Genomic DNA, 19,292 nt, shown 5'->3' on the forward strand with positions numbered 1-19,292 from the left:
AATTATGATCTTCCTAATAAGAGCACAGGGGACTTACAGGCAGGCCTAGACTTAATGATGGTTGTGACCCTGATCTGCCTCCTACAGGGGCCGTATTAGAGGATTGTTCCTTTATATGAGGATGGGCCTCATGGTCAGTTTTAAGTTAGGTTTTGATATCAGAAATGAGCCTAATCTGAGGTCAATGTTGGTGAACGAACATTAGCAGAAACCTAGTAACCCAAACTTCAATTTGGGTACAGAATTTTGGTTCCTACAGTTTCTAACAAGCCTTGTATGTTAACCTTCAGAGGCAGCACTTCTTCAGCTAAATTCTACTTTGTGTAATTTAATATTTCTTAAGCAACTTTATTAGTAAATCCTTCACAGCATCAACTTACTTTCTTTGTTTTAAAATTATTTATTTATTGTATATGAATATACCATAGCTGTCTTCAGACTCACTAGAAGATGGCATCAGATCCCATTACAGATGGTTGTGAGCCACCATGTGGTTGCCGGGAATTGAACTCAGGACCTTTGGAAGAGTGGTCAGTGCTCTTAACTGCTGAGCCATCTCTCCAGCCCAGCATTAACATTCTTACTTCAAGCTTCTCCTACATCAGAATCAAATCACCTTCATTAATTCATATTATTTATCTAAGGTTCTTCAAACAATCAATGACAACGAGGCCATGATTTTGAGAGAGAGCAAGGAGGTAGGGATGTAGGAACGTTTGTGGGAGAAAAGAGAAGGGAGAGATGTAATTATAATAATAATTATAATAAATATAATAATCTCAAACTCATTTTAAAAAGATTTTTGTTTTAGAGACAGTCTTGCTGTGTAAGACTCAGACTGGCCTGGAGCTCCCATTTGTCAGCTCTGCACCCTCAGTACTGGGGTCATGGGTCTGTCCTACCAGGCTCAACCAAGTTAGTCTGAATATTAAAAAACAAGCTACCTCATTGTGGTGGCATTTGTCTATAATCCCATCACTCAAGAGGGAAAAAAGGATCAGGAGTTCAGAGCCATTCTCAGCTAAATAGTGAGTTTGTCTCAAAAGCAAAACAAAATGAAACAAAACAATCCACAAAAATAAACTCAAACAAACAAGTTGCCCAGTGAATGGGAAGGCTTGAGATGATATCAAGTATTCAACCTTTTTGTGAACCTACATTTCATAAAAGAACTTCTCTACCCAGGCTGCCCCAGGCTCTCTACAATTCGGCTCCTCCATTCTTGCATCCCTATGGGACCTTGGCCTGTGCAGGACACAGGCAACCTTACAGTGGCCTCTGTCAGCCTTTCAAGGAGCAAAGTCATCATCTGGACCATCAGCTCCCAGATGATGGGAACCATGTGAATTGAGGATGGGTACCCAGATGCAGGAGGCACAGGTCCCCCAAAGACATCTAAATTACAACTTAAAATATTTTGGTGCCTGTATTCTTCCAGCCAGTATGTCCCAAAGGCTCCCCAAGACAAAATCACAGTGTCCTAAGTTCCCACTGGAGGCAGATAGGAACCTCCAGAGATCTGCTGTTCCTTATCTCCCCATGAGGAGGCAAGCTCACCACATCTTTTGCTGACAGATGCTCAGCAAGAGGCCTCACAGTCTCTTCTGGGGTCTCAGTAGTATTTGCCAAGGTGGAGACAGTAGACTTGGCAACTGGGCTGTACACAGCCTAGGGTTACTATCTCCCTGAGAGGCAGAAGCTCTATGTACAGGTGGAAAGGGCTTTAAAAGCCCACCACCAACTCACTTTGTAGCCAAGGTGACAGCAGAGAGTAGGGAGCCCTCTGTCACGTTAGAAACAGTAATTTTAGATTAGAAGCCCTGTTCTGCATCTTATCCTTCCCCCAATACACTGAATCACAGGGCTGGCTGCTGTTAAGAGGCCAGGGACTATTGAAGGTTAAATAGACAAAGGGCATGGCAAGGCCAGAGTACAAGAATATGGGAAATTAAACCGATCTGTAAAATGGAGAGCTGAAGGGTTTATGCTTACTAAGTTGTTAATGACAGCCAAGGAGACCTCTCTATTGTCAACACTTTAGAAGGCAGCTCCACTAGTTTAGATCAATAGCAATGGCTAGTAATGGTTCCCAGACAGTTATAGTGCTAAGTACTGTTGTGTACTACTTTGATGCTCATTGGATGCTTGATGATCAATGAGGTCAGTACCGCCTTTATCCCCAATATCCAGGAAGCAGAGGTATAGGCCATACAGTAGGCAGTGTGCTGGGATGAATGGAAACAGGGGCATGGCTCTGGGCCTGAGATTTCCTGAACATTTTAGTTCTAAGCTGGGATGTGTCCTTAATGGTTGTAAAGCAGTTCAGGCTGCCTGGGAAGTGCCAGTTGCCTCCATACTTGAGTGGAATTTCTTACTGTTACTGTGATGAATTTAGGGGTTGGGAGGCAGGTGGTCAAGGAGACCCTGGCAGTAATCCTCTCTTACTTCCCCACTCAGGACAGTTCCGCATTGGACCTTCACCGTTGTCTGCTATCCGCCAGGGAGCGGTCCAAACCATGTATGACACCACATTTGTGTTCACGGAGGTGAACGGTGACAAGTACATCTGGCTGGTGAAGCAGAACCAGGAAAGGGAGAAGAACGTCCTCATCGCCGTGGAGACTGCTAGCATCGGCAAGAACATCAGCACCAAGATGGTGGGCGAGAACAGGCGTCAAGATATTACCTTGCATTACAAGTTCCCAGAAGGTAGCTGTGTCATTACAGGCCAGTTCCAAGACCAGGACAGTCCTTGGTGGATGGCAGATCTGAGACCCAAAAGGAGCTGATGGCAGAAATCTGGGGCATCAACAGCCAAAGGTTCCTGTCACAACAACCCAACCACATGGTTTTTAGCAAGACTGTGACAGTACCAAAGGCAGTGTTAGATGAGGGTGACCATGTCCTGTGGGATGAGGGTGACCATGTCCTGTACGATGACTCAGTATGTTCACTCCAGGACGAGATGAGGTAGCCAGACATGGTGGTGCACACCTGGAAGTTAGGGGAAGAACATTGTGTTAAGTTTGAAGCCAGCCTTGTCTACACTATGATGCCCTATTTGAAACAAAAGCTGATCTCAGGTTGCCTGGGCAATCAACACACACCAGGCTGCAAACACATGGCACTTTCAGCTCCTGTGCACTTGCAGAGTCCTACAATGCTTCAGACACTATAGGCAGCAGACTCAGAGCTAGGGCTAGGGGTGTTCTTACTGGATTAATGTCACCCAGCTTAGAAGTGGCTGAGTTAGGAGGGTTTTGTTTTGTTTTGTTTTGTCTTTTTTTGAGACTAATCTCACTACGTAGTTCTGGCTGGCCTCAAACCTACTATATAAACTAAGCTGGCCTGGACTTAACAGAGAACTGCCTGCCTCTGCCTCCTGAGTGCTTGGATCAAAGGTGTTTGCACCATCCCTGGCCTAGGTTTTTTTTTTTTTTGTTGTTGTTGTTTTTAAGTTTTCTTTTAAAGTACTAGAGCAGAGTTTTATGAATGCTAGGCAAACGCTTTGCCAGCACCTGAGGGAGAGAGGAAAGGGGCCAGTATACTGTTGCTTTTTCCTTGTACTTTCCCCTTCTGCCCTTAAGACTAAGTAATTTCAATTAACCTATGTAAAAGTTAGCTCCAGTTCTTTCTCCCTCCCAGCCCCATGCTCCCAGAAGTAAGATTCAGACTCAAAATATATTTACAATACCTCTTCTTTGACTAGCTCATAACGTAAAATAACCCACTTACTCTAATCTGCATTTTGCCACGTGGCTGACTGCTTGTGCGCAGGTACCACATGCGTCTGTCACACTTTCTCAAACAAATCTCCTACCTGACACCATCCCAGAAGCCTTTCTGCCTCCCGGGTGTCCCACCTCCTATTTCCTGCCTAAGCTGTAGGCCATCACATTTTTTATGGACAAGTGCCACATCCATACAAACATAAGATATTCTCTCTACAAACCTAAGCTCACATTTTCTGATGGTTTCTTGTGCAGTCTCTAAGCTATTACTGACTTTAAAACTATTGCAAGTTCTTTATTGATAGTATCTACTTGGTAAGCTACTGTTTCTGTTCGTTCAGCTCTTTGAATATATTTACAATGGTTTTTGCACTTGTTTAATTTTGTGTGTGCACATATGTGTGGGTGAGCACATAGTGTACATGTGGAGGTCAGAGGACAACTTGTGGGACTCAGACCTTTCCTTCCACCATACGGGTCCTGGGGATTTAACTCAGGTCGCCAAACTTGTAGTAAGTGCCTTGACTGGCTGAGCCACATCCATAGTCCCTCTGATTATATTTTAAATAGATCGTGTAAAGTTTTTCTCTAGTAGGTTCCGAATCAGGCTTCCACAGGGGCTGATTTTCCTTGAAAGCTACAGGCTTGCTGGATACACTGTGACAGTCTGGAGACCAGACTGTGTTTGCTGTCTCTGCTGTGTGCTTGTACGTTGGTTCCCTGCAGCACCTCTGTGCAGCCCGTATTCATCATTCATAACCTCTGAACTTTTCTCCCATTTGCCTCATCATAAGCAGGGGACCGTCTGGGATAAAAAGTATACTTGCCTTGACCTAGGAGCTGTGTCCAGACGGAGGACACAGTGCTCTGCTTCATTCTCATTTGTACAGAGCCTCGAGATGACAGCTTACAACTTGGCTTTGTCTTTGTTCTTCCCTGGTTTTCTCTTTGGGGTTTTAAAACAGTTTTTTTTTTTAAATACACAAGGAAAGATAATGTTTGTTGTATGCTGAGTCTGGTCAAGTAAAGGTGAGCTCTGCAAATGGACATTTCCAGGGATCTGTCATCAAAGCCAAAGGACAATAAAGCCATTGTGGTGAGGTTGTGGGTCTGCTCCAAACCCACATACCACCAGGCAGGGAGGCTTCTGACTTCACTGTGACTAATCCTTCCTGTTTTCAGGGTGACTGAAGGTCTGGAAGGAGGGGAGAGAATGGGACTACCTCATGCCTTCTGAGTTCCTCCTGCCTCTCTTCCAGTTTTTTGAGATAAGGTCTCACTTTGTAGATGGATTGAAACTCATTATGTAGTCCAGGTTGGCTTAGAAGTCATGGCAATACTCCCGACTCAGGTTTCCCAAGTACTGGGATTAGAGGTCTGAGTCCCCATGCCTGGCTCAGTGGGCTTTTGTGATTAAATGGTCCTTCGGGTGATTTCAATAGTCCTGGGCAGGTTGAAGGAGAAATCACTCTTTCTAGTATTCCCACAGCTTTTAAGGATGAGCAAAGGTGTTCTGGTCTGTTTTGTTTTGTTCTGCCATTTCCACTTATTACAGGTTCCCAGCATGGGGCCTTGGGTGCTTGTAGTGTGAAACCTCAGCTCCTGGAGGCCTCCACAGTGCTAGCCAATGGGTGTCTTGGTTTTGCTTCTATTGCTGTGATAGAGACCATGATGAAAAGCAACTTGGGAAGGAAAGGGTTTGTTTGGCTCACGTATTCTGCCTCACAGTCCACTGACAGAAGCCAGGGCGGGAACTTAAGGCAGGAACTGAAGCAGAAGTCATGGAGGAACACTGCTGACTGGCTTGTTCCTCGTGTCTTACTCAAATTTTCTTATACAACACAGGTCCATCTTCCCAGGGGTGTTAGACCTACAGTGGGTTAGATCTTTCTAAATCAGTTATTAATTAAGAAAATGCCTCAGACTTGTCTTTGTACCAATCAAATGGCAGCATTTTAGCATTTTCTCAGTTGATGCCCCTTCTTCCCAGGTGACCATGGCTTGTGCTGTTGACCAAAAGAGAAAAAAAAAAAGAAAGAAAGAAAAAAGAAAATCTAACCAGAATGGGAAGGCTCTCTCAGACCCCAAGCATGTCTTCAGAAAATATTCTGTCTCTACAGGCAGCCCAGAGGAGAGGAAGGCCATGGAGAAGGCCTCTGGGAAACGTCCTGATGACAACTCTCGGACACTGAGCAACAGCCTTCACATATCTGTCCTCCAGAACTCTGTGGAGCTAGGGCATCCTATCAATTTGACCATCGTGTTGAAGAGGAAAACGGCCACACCACAGAATGTCAACATTTCATGCTCCCTTGACCTACAGACATACACAGGCAACAAGAAGACAAACCTGGGAGTCATCCAGAAGACCGTGCAGATTCAAGGCCAAGGTACAAGGATCAGGGGCAATGAGGCCTCAAGCCCCAGGGAGACTAGGATCCCACCACCTGATGTCTCTTTCTTCTCTGTGGGTCATTTGCATGCCTTAACTCTTTATGTGAGAACATAGCAATCATTGAGCACTTACATTTTGGTGGTGACAAGAAATCTAGGAACAGAAGAAAAACAGGCCAGGGATCTGGGGTCTAGCACATGATCACAAGTGAGGGTGCTAATGGTGTCATGAAATGCCTTGATGTGTCCCTTCTCATCAGTGGGCTGTGGCTCTTGTCAACGTGAGCAGGTCACCCTGAGAGTGGGGTCCCAGAATAGGCCTGGAGATCTCAGTTAATGACTAAATCCATTTGGTCCCTGAGTGCAGGCTTTCTAAAGAGAGGACAGGACTCCTCTGTGGTCAAGCAGCTCTAACCCCAGAGCTAATCTTGGCCAAGAACTCACCTCTCTTTCCTTCCCATTTTTTCACAGAATCAGAGGTGTCTCTCAGCATGGATTCCAGTCTCTACATCTATAAACTGGGCATGGTTGATGATGAGATGGTCATTAAAGGGTTCATCATTGCAGAAATTGTTGATTCTGGTGAACGGGTAGCCACTGATACGACCCTGTGTTTCCTGTACTCTGCCTTCTCTGTAGAGGTGAGCTGCCTGCAGTCCAGAAAGGGATCCTATCTGAAATCTGACCTTGGAGAGGGGCAGAGCTCAGGGCTTTTGTGGTCTCCTGGTTGACTGATCTTTGGGCCAATTGTATTCCTAAGGAAAATGGCACATCAGTTTTTTACATACAGGTATTTCTGAGAAGTGATGTGTCAAACAGTTTCTCTTTTCTCAACTTTTGGCTAAATGGGTTTAAACTTTTAAAAACAAGGAATACCTGTGCACAGTACAAAACTACAAAGATGCAGTTGACACAGTGAATAGTCTCTTCCCATCCTCCTCCTCAGATGCTCAGTTCCTCTTGCCAAAAGAGATCCATGCAATCGGCTTCTTGTGTATCAAAGAGTTTTGGATACACGTCCATGAAGTGCAAGGCTTGCCATGGGCCTACCCCGTGTGGAGTGAGATGATGAAGTGGGTGCCAGATTCGCTTGGGCTCTCTGATCAGTTTTCTCCCATGCATGCGGGAGTCAAAGGCAGCTTGCATAAGAGACTTTCATTATGTTTCTGATGACCTGTCAAATACAGTCATCCCAGAGCCCTCCCCTGGCGAGGGCTATTGTAGGGTTTGTCAAAGATGTCTACATCTCAGCAGGCGTACGTCCCATAGGAATGTCTCAGGCTGAGGACACAGCCCCCTTTTGGAGACCATGTTTTAACATTTCTGTAGCAGTGTGGTTGAGGGCTCAAGGCACTGAGTTATCTTTAGACATGGCTGGGTACTGACCTGGTCCCCACTCAGGGAAGCAGAGTGTGCATACTTCACAGAATTCACTCTACTTGGAAGCAGTTCCAGTGTACCCACCATGGCTTGATCATCAAGAATTTCTTTTGAGGGACTGGAGGTTAAGAGTACTTCTTCTTACAGAGGAACCAGATTCAGTTCCTAGTACCCACATCATGACTCACAGCCACTTGTAACTCCAGTTTGAGTGGATCTGATGCCTTCTTCTGACTTTGGTGGACACTAGGCATGCAACCAACCATTCAAGTAAATGAAATACCTCTGAAAAAAATAAGTTAAAAAGTTTCTCCTGGGAGGTCTCCCTCCCAGGTAATATCACAGATATTTGTGGGTGTCAGAGAACACGTGTCCCTGAGGCCACACAAGTTTAGTTGGTGTTTCAGATGTCCTGGAGGCAGACACTCCAGCTTTCTCAGGACACACTCAGTTGCCTGTGTTTCAGACCCTAGGTACCCTGAGGAGAATTACAGGAGACAAAACCTGAAACATGCAGGCAAAGACATGAGCCCTGGGGTGCCCTGGGCAGGGAAGGTGGGGCTCTGGGGAAGAGGGTATATCCAGGGGAGGCAGGGCAGGGCAGAGGCATGTAGGACTTTCAAATGTCTGGAACATGGCTTGTTTTGGGATGTGTTTCTCTTGGCTGTCCTGTGAGGCAATTTGGTATTTGGGGTCACTGGTGAGGTGGGATGAGTGTCAGTATAGCTTGGGAGCCCTAACAACTATTTATCGCTCAAGCTTTGGAAAAGGGGGAGTCCTGACTCGATGGATACTATCAGGATGTAGTTCACACGAGGACTTCTGGCTACCGTGAGATTACATACTTTGAATTTCTTAAAAAATATGTCTGGCAAAACTAGAGAGCTAAGCATGTGCAAAGCTGTGGAACCTAAGAGAGTGGCACAGGCTGGCCAGAGTCCCCACTTGAGCCTCCCAAATGAGCACAGACTTACTGACAGTCGAGGCTTTGAGAGAGGACCAAGAATTACTTTTCTTGGTGGAGCTCTGATCTCTCGTCTTCAGTCTGTCACACTGGTCTCTCTCCACTCTAACAGATGCCGAGCACAAGCAAGGTCAACCAGCCTCTGACCATCACCTGCAACTTCAAGAACACCCTGCCCATCCCTTTGACTAACATCAAGTTCTCAGTGGAAAGCCTGGGCCTCAATAACATGAAGTCCTGGGAGCAAGAGTGAGTACTCGTACTAGTGATAGATTTTTGCACAGGGGTCTCATACACCTGCGCCACACTTTTGAGATATAAACTCCTAGGATGTTATAGTAAAGATGTAGACACATATTGCTGGTGTCAGGTTGCAGAAAAAGTTATACTAATTACTACTCTACCAGCAATAGACCTTTTGCTTCTTGTCAGGTTGGTTGTTCTTCAGAATTGCCAAAGCGTCCCTGTCTTTATGTTTCTATTTACAGCTCAGGTTTTCTTGTTGGCTCTCTCCTGTTATTTATTTGTACTTCCCTTTGCCTGGTTTTCCCCGCTAGGGAGTCATTTTTCTTATTAACCTGAGTGCAGCCTTAAGTCAGTGAGGAATGTCGTTTTGTAAGTTGCTTGTAGGGGTTGGATTATTTGAGACTCTACAGCCTTAGCTAGCTTAAAACTTGTTACATAGACCAGGCTGGCCTTGAGCTTAGACAGGTCCACCTGCCTCTTCCTCCTGGGTGCGGAGATCAAGGATGTGTGCTCCCACATGTGGCACTACAGTTTGTTTGGTTTGAGGCACCGCCCTGGAAATGGAGCCTCGGGTCTTGTACATGAAAGGCAAGTGCCCTCCTATGGAACTATACCCCAGGCTAGACCATTTAAAACCCTAAGATGCCTTCACCACTGGAACTCACATTAAAACTTTAATCTTCTCTGTGGATACTGAAGTTAACATCATTATAAGAATATAGAAATAGTCTACACTTTCCCTGGAAATTTCTTTGCATAATTACTTGTGAACTTTAGTTTTGGGGTACCATAGTTCAGAGCCCCAACTTTGTCAAATAACCTATCATTTACCTAGTATTCTGAAACATCACCTATAATACAGGTAACCCTCAAATATACCTCAGTCTCTGGACTAATAGGCTGTTTCATGTGTCTCTGTAGGTGATCTTGTATCATTTAAATGTTCAGAGTAAAGCACGGTGCTAGTTCTCAGCCTGCAGGAACAGGGGATGAGTTCCTATGCATCCACATGTCTTCCTGGTAAAGGGCATATTCCTAGTTGGAGTCTTTGCTGCCTTTGTGCAGGGGTGTTTCTCACAGTTTTCTGTCTGACAGACACTATTGATTTTGGTATGTCAGCATATCCAGTAAAGGATTTTACTCAAATGCTCTGTTCCGCAGGCCTATTTCTTACCAGGTGTCTGGACTTTCCGAGTAAATCCAGCAGGCTCCTGTTACTCTGGGACTAGTTTCTTAAACTTCCACAGATGCCTGACTCCCCATGACCACTGTTAAAGAACAGATTCTGGCAAGGTGGTGATGGTGGTGCACACTTTTAATCTCAGCACTTTGGAGGCAGAGGCAGGTGAATCTCTGTGAGTTCGAGGCCAGCCTGGTCAACGGAGTGATTTCTAGGACAGCCAGGGCTACCCAGAGAGACCTTGTCTTGATAAAACCACCCCCGCGTCCCCCTCCCCCCAAAACCAAACGAAGCAAACAAAATACACAACAAATAACAACGAAACTACGTTCAGTTCAGTAGTATTGGGGCAGGGCCTCGGAGCCTAATATACTCTCATGTATCTGCCATCTTGAATACCTAGGGTTAGACAACACTTTTTTGTAAAGTAATCACGAACTTGCTCCTGAGGGCTCTCAGGAGGGTTTGTGACTGGCGTAGCTGGAAAGCAGCCATTCCAGCCAGCCATCTTGTCTTACAGCTGAGGACTGTTTCACTGGTTCTGCAGCTCAGGGATTTCCCAGATGCCTGCCTGGTTCCTCATGCAGTTTTTCTTGCTGTGGCACCTTTGGCTGACCGTACGCCTTTGAATTTTCTAGGACGGTGCCGCCCGGAAAGACCATCAATTTCCAGATAGAATGCACCCCAGTGAAAACTGGACCCAGGAAGTTCATTGTCAAGTTTATTTCCAGACAAGTGAAAGAGGTTCACGCCGAGAAGGTCGTTCTCATCACAAAGTAGCCCATCTGATACCACTGAGATGGAGGCAGGAGCCCTGATTGGCTCTGAGCCTTGGTTAAGCATGTTAGCATTTCCTAAATTGCATTTAGCTCTCAGGTCAGGAATGATTAAATTTTGATTACTCGTATGAAGGCAGATTCAAGAGCTGGCCCAGCAAAAGACAGAGCTCAAAGGCCAATGTAACCACCGGCAGTAGCTCCAGGGAGCCAGGTTACCTAAGCACATGTCATACATAGGCAGACATCTCAAATACATATTTAGGAACTGTGGCCTCAGAAGACAGTGCCACTGTCATCTGGATTCAGAACCATATCCAGAGCCCAGATAGAGAAGTGCCTGAGGCATCTTCCATCTACACCATGGATTCTATCAAGTCCAGGGGTGCCTGGAGGCTGTGCTGGAAGTCCTGTAGAAAGCACGTGGAGCTGGTCCTGGACCAGGCGCTGCATGCTCTTATCCTCGGGCTCTGTCCTCTCAGAGCAGGCCCCACGCTGGCGTGAGGCCCTCTTGCTCTAGATGGGCCATGGGAGGGAGGCCCTTTCCTTAAGTAAGAGTCTATGGCCAGTGACAACATCTGAAGAAGCAGTGTATCCTTCCCTGTTCCCTGGAGTCTGTGCTCTACTCTGCTGTAAAGGGATCTGCTCACGTATCACTGTGCTTTGAATTAAACTCTGGCAACTTTAAGATGGCTAAGTGGTCCCGAGTTAATTTTTCTTTTACACCAGCATGCTGCTTAACTTAATCTGGAGAGAGTCATTGTCTCTGAATCCAGGCGCTCTCTCCAGTGGGTTGGCCTCCTTGGTCTGGGCCGTCTTCGTGATGGTCAGCCTCTCTCAAGGGCTGTAGTTCTGAGTGGACATGAATTCCAGAGATACGGAGTACAGATTGAATAAGGAGTGTTTGGTGTATTCAAAGGCCATTCTTGTCTTAGGGTTTCTGTTGCTGTGAAAAAACACGATGACCAAAAGCAATCTGGGGAGGAGAGGGTTGATTGGATCTTACAAGTAACAGTCCATCTCTGAGGGAAGTTAGGGCGGGACCCTGGAGGCATGGGCTAATGCAGAGGTCACAGAGAAGTGCTGCTTACTGGCTTGCTCCTCAAAGCCTGCCCATCATGTTTTCTTACACCAGCCAGAACCACCAGCCCGGGTGTGGCACACTGGACCTGGTCCTCCTACATCAACGAAGAGAATGCGCTGCACTTTTGTGTAAAGGCCAACCTTAGAGGCATTTTCTCAACTGAGATCCCTCTTCCCAAATACCTTTAGATTGTGTTAAGTTAATATAAAACTTGTCATCACTCCTTCATTCACCCGAAACCAGAAAACCTCAAGTCCTCAGTCCTTTTGCCCGGATGCCCACCTCTGGGCCATGCAGATGTCTGGTATGTGCTTGTGGCATGACCTCTGTGTATGTTGGGGCCAAGAAGGGTTATTAGTAACCCCATGAAACCACTGTTAGAGTCTGTGTGACACTTGTCTTACACACTAGACCTGAGAGGAAGGATGCTGTCCAGTGCTTTGGGCTAGGATCTCCTGCTAAGAAAACAGGCACCTCTAGCCACAGAGGTAGACCAAAGAACTTTCATTCAAACCGAGAGGCAGGTGTGCAAGCAGCCTCTGGCCTAGAAACACTGGGCCTCTTCTTATCAGCTGCAGTGCTGAATAGAATCTCATGAGTCACCCTGGAGAGAAGGTCATTGTGTTCTGGTGTGAAGGCACAAGATCCGGCGCTGGACAGACTACTACCTACATGATCCTGGCTGTCCCTATCTCCTGGACATGGGAGCAATATGGCTGAGGCCTGACATGGTAATGGGCTTGCTGAGGAGTGTGGAAGATCTAAACCTGTAAGAGCAAAATGCACCCTTCAACCTTTCCAGGAAAAGCACTTTGGAAACAAATGGCTGCGCGGGCTGGGAGGTACCTCTGCTGCAGGCCAAGTTGTCCCCAAGGAAGACTAGTTTCCGCCTCAGTGTGGGAGGACATTCAGTTAACAAATCCAGACGCTGAAGCTCCTCCTTCTTTTAACTGCTGCTCCTTGGGGACCCAGTCACTAGCCCTGCTTTCTCCCTGGTGTGGAATCTCTGGTTATGATCCAGCACATAGGCTATCCAGCTGTTTGGGGTTGGGGTCCCTGCACCAGAGGACAGTTCTCTGCACACAGTGCCAGCAACGTTAGCGCCAACTTGGGTTCCTCACGTTATTGCTAATAGACGTTAGAGCAGACCTGCTTGGAGGAAGTGCACTCGCAGTGGGGTGAAGTAGGCCATAGCTGCTAATGCTGAAGTCTGAGGGACGACCTAGGATGCTGCCCAAGAACTGGACCACTTGGCTCCTCACAGCCATCCTTTCTCAGGGTCCTGGGACAGTACCTCGACTGACTCATGTCACTGAGGCCATGGGTTCTGTTGGCCCAGGAACACTGGGGAATGGTTCAAGGAGTGGGTTGGGGAGTTGGGTGTGTTTCTTGAGACTAACTGGTTAGACTGCAGAAGCTGCTGCTTTGGCAACCACTGCAATAATAGATGGGGCGTGCAGGAGGTTGCCCAGACTGTCAGTAAAGCCAGGTACCTCAAGCTCCAGTGAGCAGACTAGGTCCAAGCTCATCCTGGGAGAGCAGTGTCTGGGGTCTTCCTGGTTTAAGCAGTCTGCGTGTCTTGACCACCACACAGTTCTTCTTTGGTTGTTTTTAAGACAGGGTTTCACTATGTTGCTGGAACCATGTGGACAGCTTCGCCAGACAGAGACTGGCTGCCTGCTCTAAATGTTGGGGATGAGGCATGTGTCACTAGGTCTAGGAATGCAGTTTTCTGTGGGGCACCATCTTAGGAGCTGCTCTAAAATGCAAAGGTCGCCATTTCTGGTTGCACCTGTCCCCATATCTTACTAGACTTTTTTTCCAGGAGTTTAATATATGTCTTCACTTAGCTCTTCTGGTAATGCATGCTTGTGTCACAGAAAGGCTGGCTGCACTGTTGTGTCAGGGAAGTGTCTAGTATCTATAGGATGATGGTACTGTCATAACTCAGGCTCGTTTCCATTTGGGTAGGCTCTGCACATGTGTATGCATGCACACAGATGTGTGGGGTGCTCTGTCAACCAAGCCTAAGTCCTGAAGACAGGCTCAGCAGCCCCTCCTTTGTTCTGATTCCCAGCCAGCCAGCCAGCCAGCCAGCCAGCCAGCCAGCCAGTCAGCCAGCCAGCCAAGGAATCCCTTTCCTGGAAATGGCTGGAGTCTCTCTAGCATTCCAGGCTGGTCTTCCTTGATGTTAGTATCCCTTCCCCAAGATCTTCAGCCTCCCCAAGAGAGCCCTCAAGAAGCAGAAGTGGATCCCCTACCCTGACATCCTGGTCACCATTTCCCTTGCTGGACAGAGAATAGGCCTGGAGAAGTGTTAATGACCATCCCTTCTGGGACATCCTGCTAAGAGGAACTCAAAGTCCCTTCTCTCCTGTACCCTCTCCTGCCCTCCCACCACCCCCTACCCCAATCCTAGCAGAGAAAAAGGTGGGGGTGACAGTTGGTAACACTCATCAGGGTAGCAGGCACTGCTGGCGTCTTACTCTCAGTGACCTCTATTCACCCAGTACCTCCACAGGGTCCCTGTCTTTTGTCTCTTCCAATTGGCCCTCAGCTGTTTCCACGTTGTCCATGTCTGACAGAGATGACACTTGCCGTACCAAGCCCTTGTCGATGGGTATCTCTGGTTGACAAGGTCTGGTGAAAGGGTTGAACCAATTCAGGGAAAATTCCCCACCAAAAGCCTCCTGGACCGACTTCCAGCTGCCCGACAGCTCCCTGGGTTGTTTTGATCGTTGGAGGCGTTCAATGCCCTGAAGGGGAATGGGGCAGAAGGTCAGCGTGCTGCGTGAACACACCCTTTGCCCTGGCAGAGCAGGGGATGGAAAGTCTAATACAGCTTGCTGTGGCCCTGAACCCTTAGGACTGCAGGGCAGAGCAGACTGTGAAGCACAATGGGCAGACCTGGCATTGGACTTGCCTGTCACCTGCAGACCATCAGACCCTTTCCTAGAAAGGCAGGGACCTGCTACTGGCCAGGGACCAGATACCCAAAGGCCAAGGATATCTTGGCTTCTGCAGGCATGAGCTAGACTATCACCTATGAAACCACTAAGAAAGGGGCCCCTTGCCCACAGTGGGATCAGCAAGCTTGGCATGGCTGAGGGGGAGGACACAGCACAGGACACAGACATGCAAAGAGAAGCAACAGAAGGTGCCCAGGCCACTGTGGGCGATGAAGTTGGTGTCAGACCTGTTCATGCGGTGTACATTCCCCCATGGCCTCTCCCAAGATGACCACTCACCTGCTGTGGGCGCTGGCTGTGACTCGGTCCCCCGGCCACAGAAAGAGGGTGATAGGTAGGAAAAAGGCCCGAATGGTTACAGATACAGACAGATCAGATCTCCAGATTCACATCATCCTTACAAAGGCTCTGAGCCCCCAGTCTGGCCTCTGCTCTCTCTACCTCTTCTGGAAGCTAAGGGAGTTTTATGAGTCTCTCACACAGATGCTGATATACTCAATCATGACTCAAGACCCTCTCCCCCAAGGAAGACTTCTGTGGTCCTAATTCTTCTCCTCCATGCAGTTTTCTCCTGTAACTGGAATATGGCATATCCCTTTTGTAATGCGGGCACACAGACTGATCTGACCATATCCTGTACCAATACTCCTGCACACTTCCCATGACATCTCAGGGCCTTAAGTTTCTTGACTTCTGTAAAAGCTATCAGTTAAAGAATCTGACCTTAGCTGAGTGTAGAGGCAGAGTAAGGTGGATCTCTGTGAGTTCCAGGACAGCCAGGGACTTTAAGTCAGTCTTAAAACAAACAAATAAACAAAACCAAAAAACAACAAAAAATAGCCTGATCTCATGCTCTCTCTTCATATGAGAAATTAAACACTGAAGGAGCCCGTGGCCACTGTACAGCAGGGAGACGTTCCAGGAATGAACTTAACACAACCACCAAGGTCAGACCTGCCAGGACTCGAGTGGACCAGCAGCAAGTGCTCCCAATTACAGTGAAGCGCAAATGTAACACGCCAGTGTCCCTCCTGCCCCAAACCACAGCCTAACCCCACACGAGAGCAGCTGACAGAGTAACCGACCTACAGTTCTCACCAGGGCCAAGGTCTGTGCTTGAACTATTTTGGAACTAGACAAAAGTTGTTTATTCTAAATTTGATAAGTGTCTTAGAACCAACTATACATTTAAATGATTTGTATTACATTATATAAATTTATCTCCAGTTAAAAAAAAATCTAGGCCGTGATAAATTTAAGACCCAGGAACTGATAGAAATGGGGAAAAAGAGACAAGTAGTAGAATGTGGAGTCCCTGAAGACAAAAGGCGAGCAGTGGAACCTCTCCCGAGGTGGAGGACAGTGAGTTTCAAGAGTTTTGTTCTTAAAGAGAAAATGGGTTTTAGTCTGCTGCATAGTTCAAGCTGGCCTCAAACTCCGAGGCTCACGTGATCTCCCATACTAGTTTCTTGAACAGCTAGGACTACAGGTGTGTACTACCATGCGGACTGCACGCTTCCCTCCACCCCCTCCTCTTTTTTTCCTTTTCAAATTACTTTCTTAAAAGAGAAAGGAATTTGTTGTTGTTGTTGTTTTAAGATGTTTATCTTTGGTAACACTGAATGTCATACAGAAGATATACAATTTTGCTGGTTTTTATAAGTCTGAAATTATTTCACAATGAGAAGTTCAAACATCAAAAGAACCCAAGACAGAATTGACACTAAGTTATAGTGAAAAGTTGTGAACTGGAATGAGCAGCATCGGCAGACAAAGTAACTAGTTCTATAAATTGCAACAGTGTGGCAACGAGAAACCATGGTGACAGTTTTGCATGACCCTGGGCCATCCTGCGACCTGTGTCCTACCATAGGGAGAAGCATTTTGCATAGGACACTCCCACGGAGCTCTTACCATTGCAGACGGTGTATATTTCTGTGTTTCATGTTTTCACCTTGGAGTGAGCATTAGTTGTTCTTCTTTTTTTTTTTTTAATGAGAACAAGAATCAGGTAAGACCTGAGTTTTAGCCCCTGCAAGTCATGCACACAGGCACACGATGCCCTCTGCAGCCCCTGGCCATACCTTATAGCAGCAATGACAACAGAGGTAACTAACTTGCAGGGATCCTGCATCTCCTGTTTGGTTATCATCTGCAGTCAGTCAACAAGGGCTGGGGCATTACAGTGGGACAGACTGGGTATGCCATACTTCCTTGGATTTCTTCAAAGCCAGGAACACAGATCCTGACACACACACATACACACCTTGTAAAGAAGGTTTCAGTACTGAGGTCCCGAGAGGCCGAGCCAGCAGCCCAAGCTCGGTTGGGAGGTTATGCAGAAATGAAACAAGCGCTTTTTCTCTCTCTACCAGGTGTTTTCCTCATTCTCTGACGAAGCTTCACTCTGTGGGTCTCAAAGTCAGGTGCAGGGGCAGTGCAAGCCCAGGATTAGCGCTGTAAAGTGGTGAGTTAGGATCAACTGGCCTGTGTGCTGACACTCCTTAGCAGCTACATACATAGACATCAGGAGTATCAGCTTTGAGCATGGAAAGAAAATATTCTAAGTAAACTGTTTCATAAAACAGACCCAGGGGCTTCTTTTTCTAAGAGTTGTAGACTTAAAGGTGTCCGGAAGGCAACTCTGCAGCCTGAGGTCCACAGGTGCGAGCGAGCCATGTCTCAGTGAGCAGGCCTTGGCCTCACCCGAATGTACAGTGGAGTCTGACTTGTGACTTCACCAACACCCCAGCATGAATGAGTGAGGCCTAAGACTCACGAGGGCAGCAGAGTCCCCACGAGTGAGCTCAGGGCTTGTGAGAGTCCTGGAATAGAACCCCAATGCCAGCAGCTCACCCTTCTACTGCAGCCCACAGCATCAAACATCTTCCTGTTGCAACCCAGAACATACATGTACTCACAACCAAAATACTTGGGAGTATTCAGCAGGTAATGTATTTTTAGAAAAGGTTTTTTTGCTGGGCATGGTGGTACATGTGCTTAACCCCAGCACTCGGGGCAGAGGCGGAGGCGAAGGCAGAGGCACTGGTGACTCAGGCTGGAAAACTGCATCTCCTGTGCAGCGGTTACACACAAAAACCAAAGCCCGCACCACTCTACCTTCCATTTTTATCCAGTGCTTACAGAAACCATGAGAGTGGGTGATCATATGTTTTACAGACACCAGCTAAAGCTTAGGGAGCCTGTCCAAGGTCATACTTTGGCAGTTAAATAGACAAGCAGGGGTTGGAACACACACTGAGGTTCATCTCAGCTGAAGAATTCCAGAAATTCTTTACTCCACAGGAGAGCTGGTTGGTGGCACCTTTCCCCCAGAGGGTTTCTAGCAAGTCATCCTTGAAGTACCGGTCATCATTCCTCTGTTTTCCTTTGTCCATGAGAGAGCAGTGGAGGGAGAAAGCAGACGAAGGCTCAGATTTGAGAGAACGTGCTGTCCAGTGGCTTCTTTCCTTTTCTCTTTTTGAAATAAGGTCTTCACTGTGCTGCCTAGCTGGTCTTGAACTCCTGGACTCAAGCCATATTCTAGCCCTAACTCCCTGAGTATTGGGGCTACAGACACACTTACCTGGCTCTTTATGGAGTCTTCGTTTTTTGAGATAGGGTCGCTTGTACCACGGGTTAACTCTGAGCTCTCCATATGGCAATGGATGACCTTGACCTGACCCTTTTGCCTCTACTTCTGAACTCACTGGGTCTGTAACATGTGCACCTCCACGCTTGGCTTCAGATAAAGAACCAGCACCGTGAGTGAAGCTACAGTGGAAAATGAATACCAGAACACTGCCTGTGGTTGAGTTGCTCAAACACTGGATCTGGAGAACTCACTGGATGCTCCTCGCAGGAAGGTTGGTTCTCCATTCTACCCTTGTCTTGCTGGCTCATCAGTAAAGGTGCCATTGGTCAAGACAAGTTCAAATGACATGTTTAAAGGTCATTAGAGGCTGTTTAATATATTTCAGGTGGGAGAGGCACAGATAACTGAGTAGAAGGGGTTAACAGCTCATGCTCATGTTAGGAGCATGCTGGCCTCAGATACTACCTTCCAGCAACTAGGCTGCTAGACTCACCACCACCTGCAACAGGTCTAAGCTGCAGCCCCATCCCTGTAGATTGAGGCCCTGAGCTTGATCCTTAGCACATCCTATGCAGAAAAGCATTGGCTATGCAGAAAAGCATTGGCTCTCCTTTCTTGCTGGAACTACCTTGGTTAGTTCGCCCTTTGGAACAGGTGCACTTCGTTTTGAAAGAAGACAAGTTGAGAGCTTCTTAGTCATGTTCAAGCCCATCCTCCTGGAGTGGGGTGTCTGTGATGCCAGTCTTGCATGGGTATTCCTTAATAAGCACTTAGTTGTTTGCCTTATTTGGAAGATTGCTCTCATCAGGATGCAAAGTGGTTGAGCCAGAATGAGCAAGGACTAGCTACCCTTTAACCCTGGAAGTCTTGTAAGGTCCAAGTGAGGAGAGGCTGGGCACACATTTCTGTGTACATGTCACTGAGCTCATGCCAATGTGGATATGACATGATGAAATGGACAAGTACGTGGGAT

General features: G+C 47.1%; 2 protein-coding genes across 4 annotated transcripts in view; one reads left to right on the forward strand and one right to left on the reverse strand.

Annotated features, from left to right (window-relative positions):
* Tgm4 (transglutaminase 4) overlaps window positions 1-10,791 on the forward strand; it is a 28,072-nt gene extending 17,281 nt beyond the window's left edge. Inside the window, exons 10-14 of the mRNA XM_032911274.1 lie at window positions 2,458-2,709; window positions 5,852-6,121; window positions 6,597-6,766; window positions 8,582-8,718; window positions 10,534-10,791. Of these exons, the coding sequence (XP_032767165.1) occupies window positions 2,458-2,709; window positions 5,852-6,121; window positions 6,597-6,766; window positions 8,582-8,718; window positions 10,534-10,675 (971 nt within the window). The 3' untranslated portion in view covers window positions 10,676-10,791. The remainder of the gene's footprint in view (window positions 1-2,457; window positions 2,710-5,851; window positions 6,122-6,596; window positions 6,767-8,581; window positions 8,719-10,533) is intronic.
* A 3,067-nt stretch (window positions 10,792-13,858) lies between these two features.
* The window catches only part of Zdhhc3 (zinc finger DHHC-type palmitoyltransferase 3), a 44,110-nt gene continuing 38,676 nt past the window's right edge, over window positions 13,859-19,292 (reverse strand). For all 3 annotated transcript variants that reach the window (XM_032911275.1, XM_032911277.1, XM_032911278.1), the window contains one exon: window positions 13,859-14,511. In XM_032911275.1, coding sequence (XP_032767166.1) covers window positions 14,254-14,511 — 258 coding nt within the window. In that variant the 3' untranslated portion in view covers window positions 13,859-14,253. The remainder of the gene's footprint in view (window positions 14,512-19,292) is intronic.

This window comes from Rattus rattus, chromosome 8, assembly GCF_011064425.1.
Source record: "Rattus rattus isolate New Zealand chromosome 8, Rrattus_CSIRO_v1, whole genome shotgun sequence".
NCBI lineage: Eukaryota > Metazoa > Chordata > Mammalia > Rodentia > Muridae > Rattus > Rattus rattus.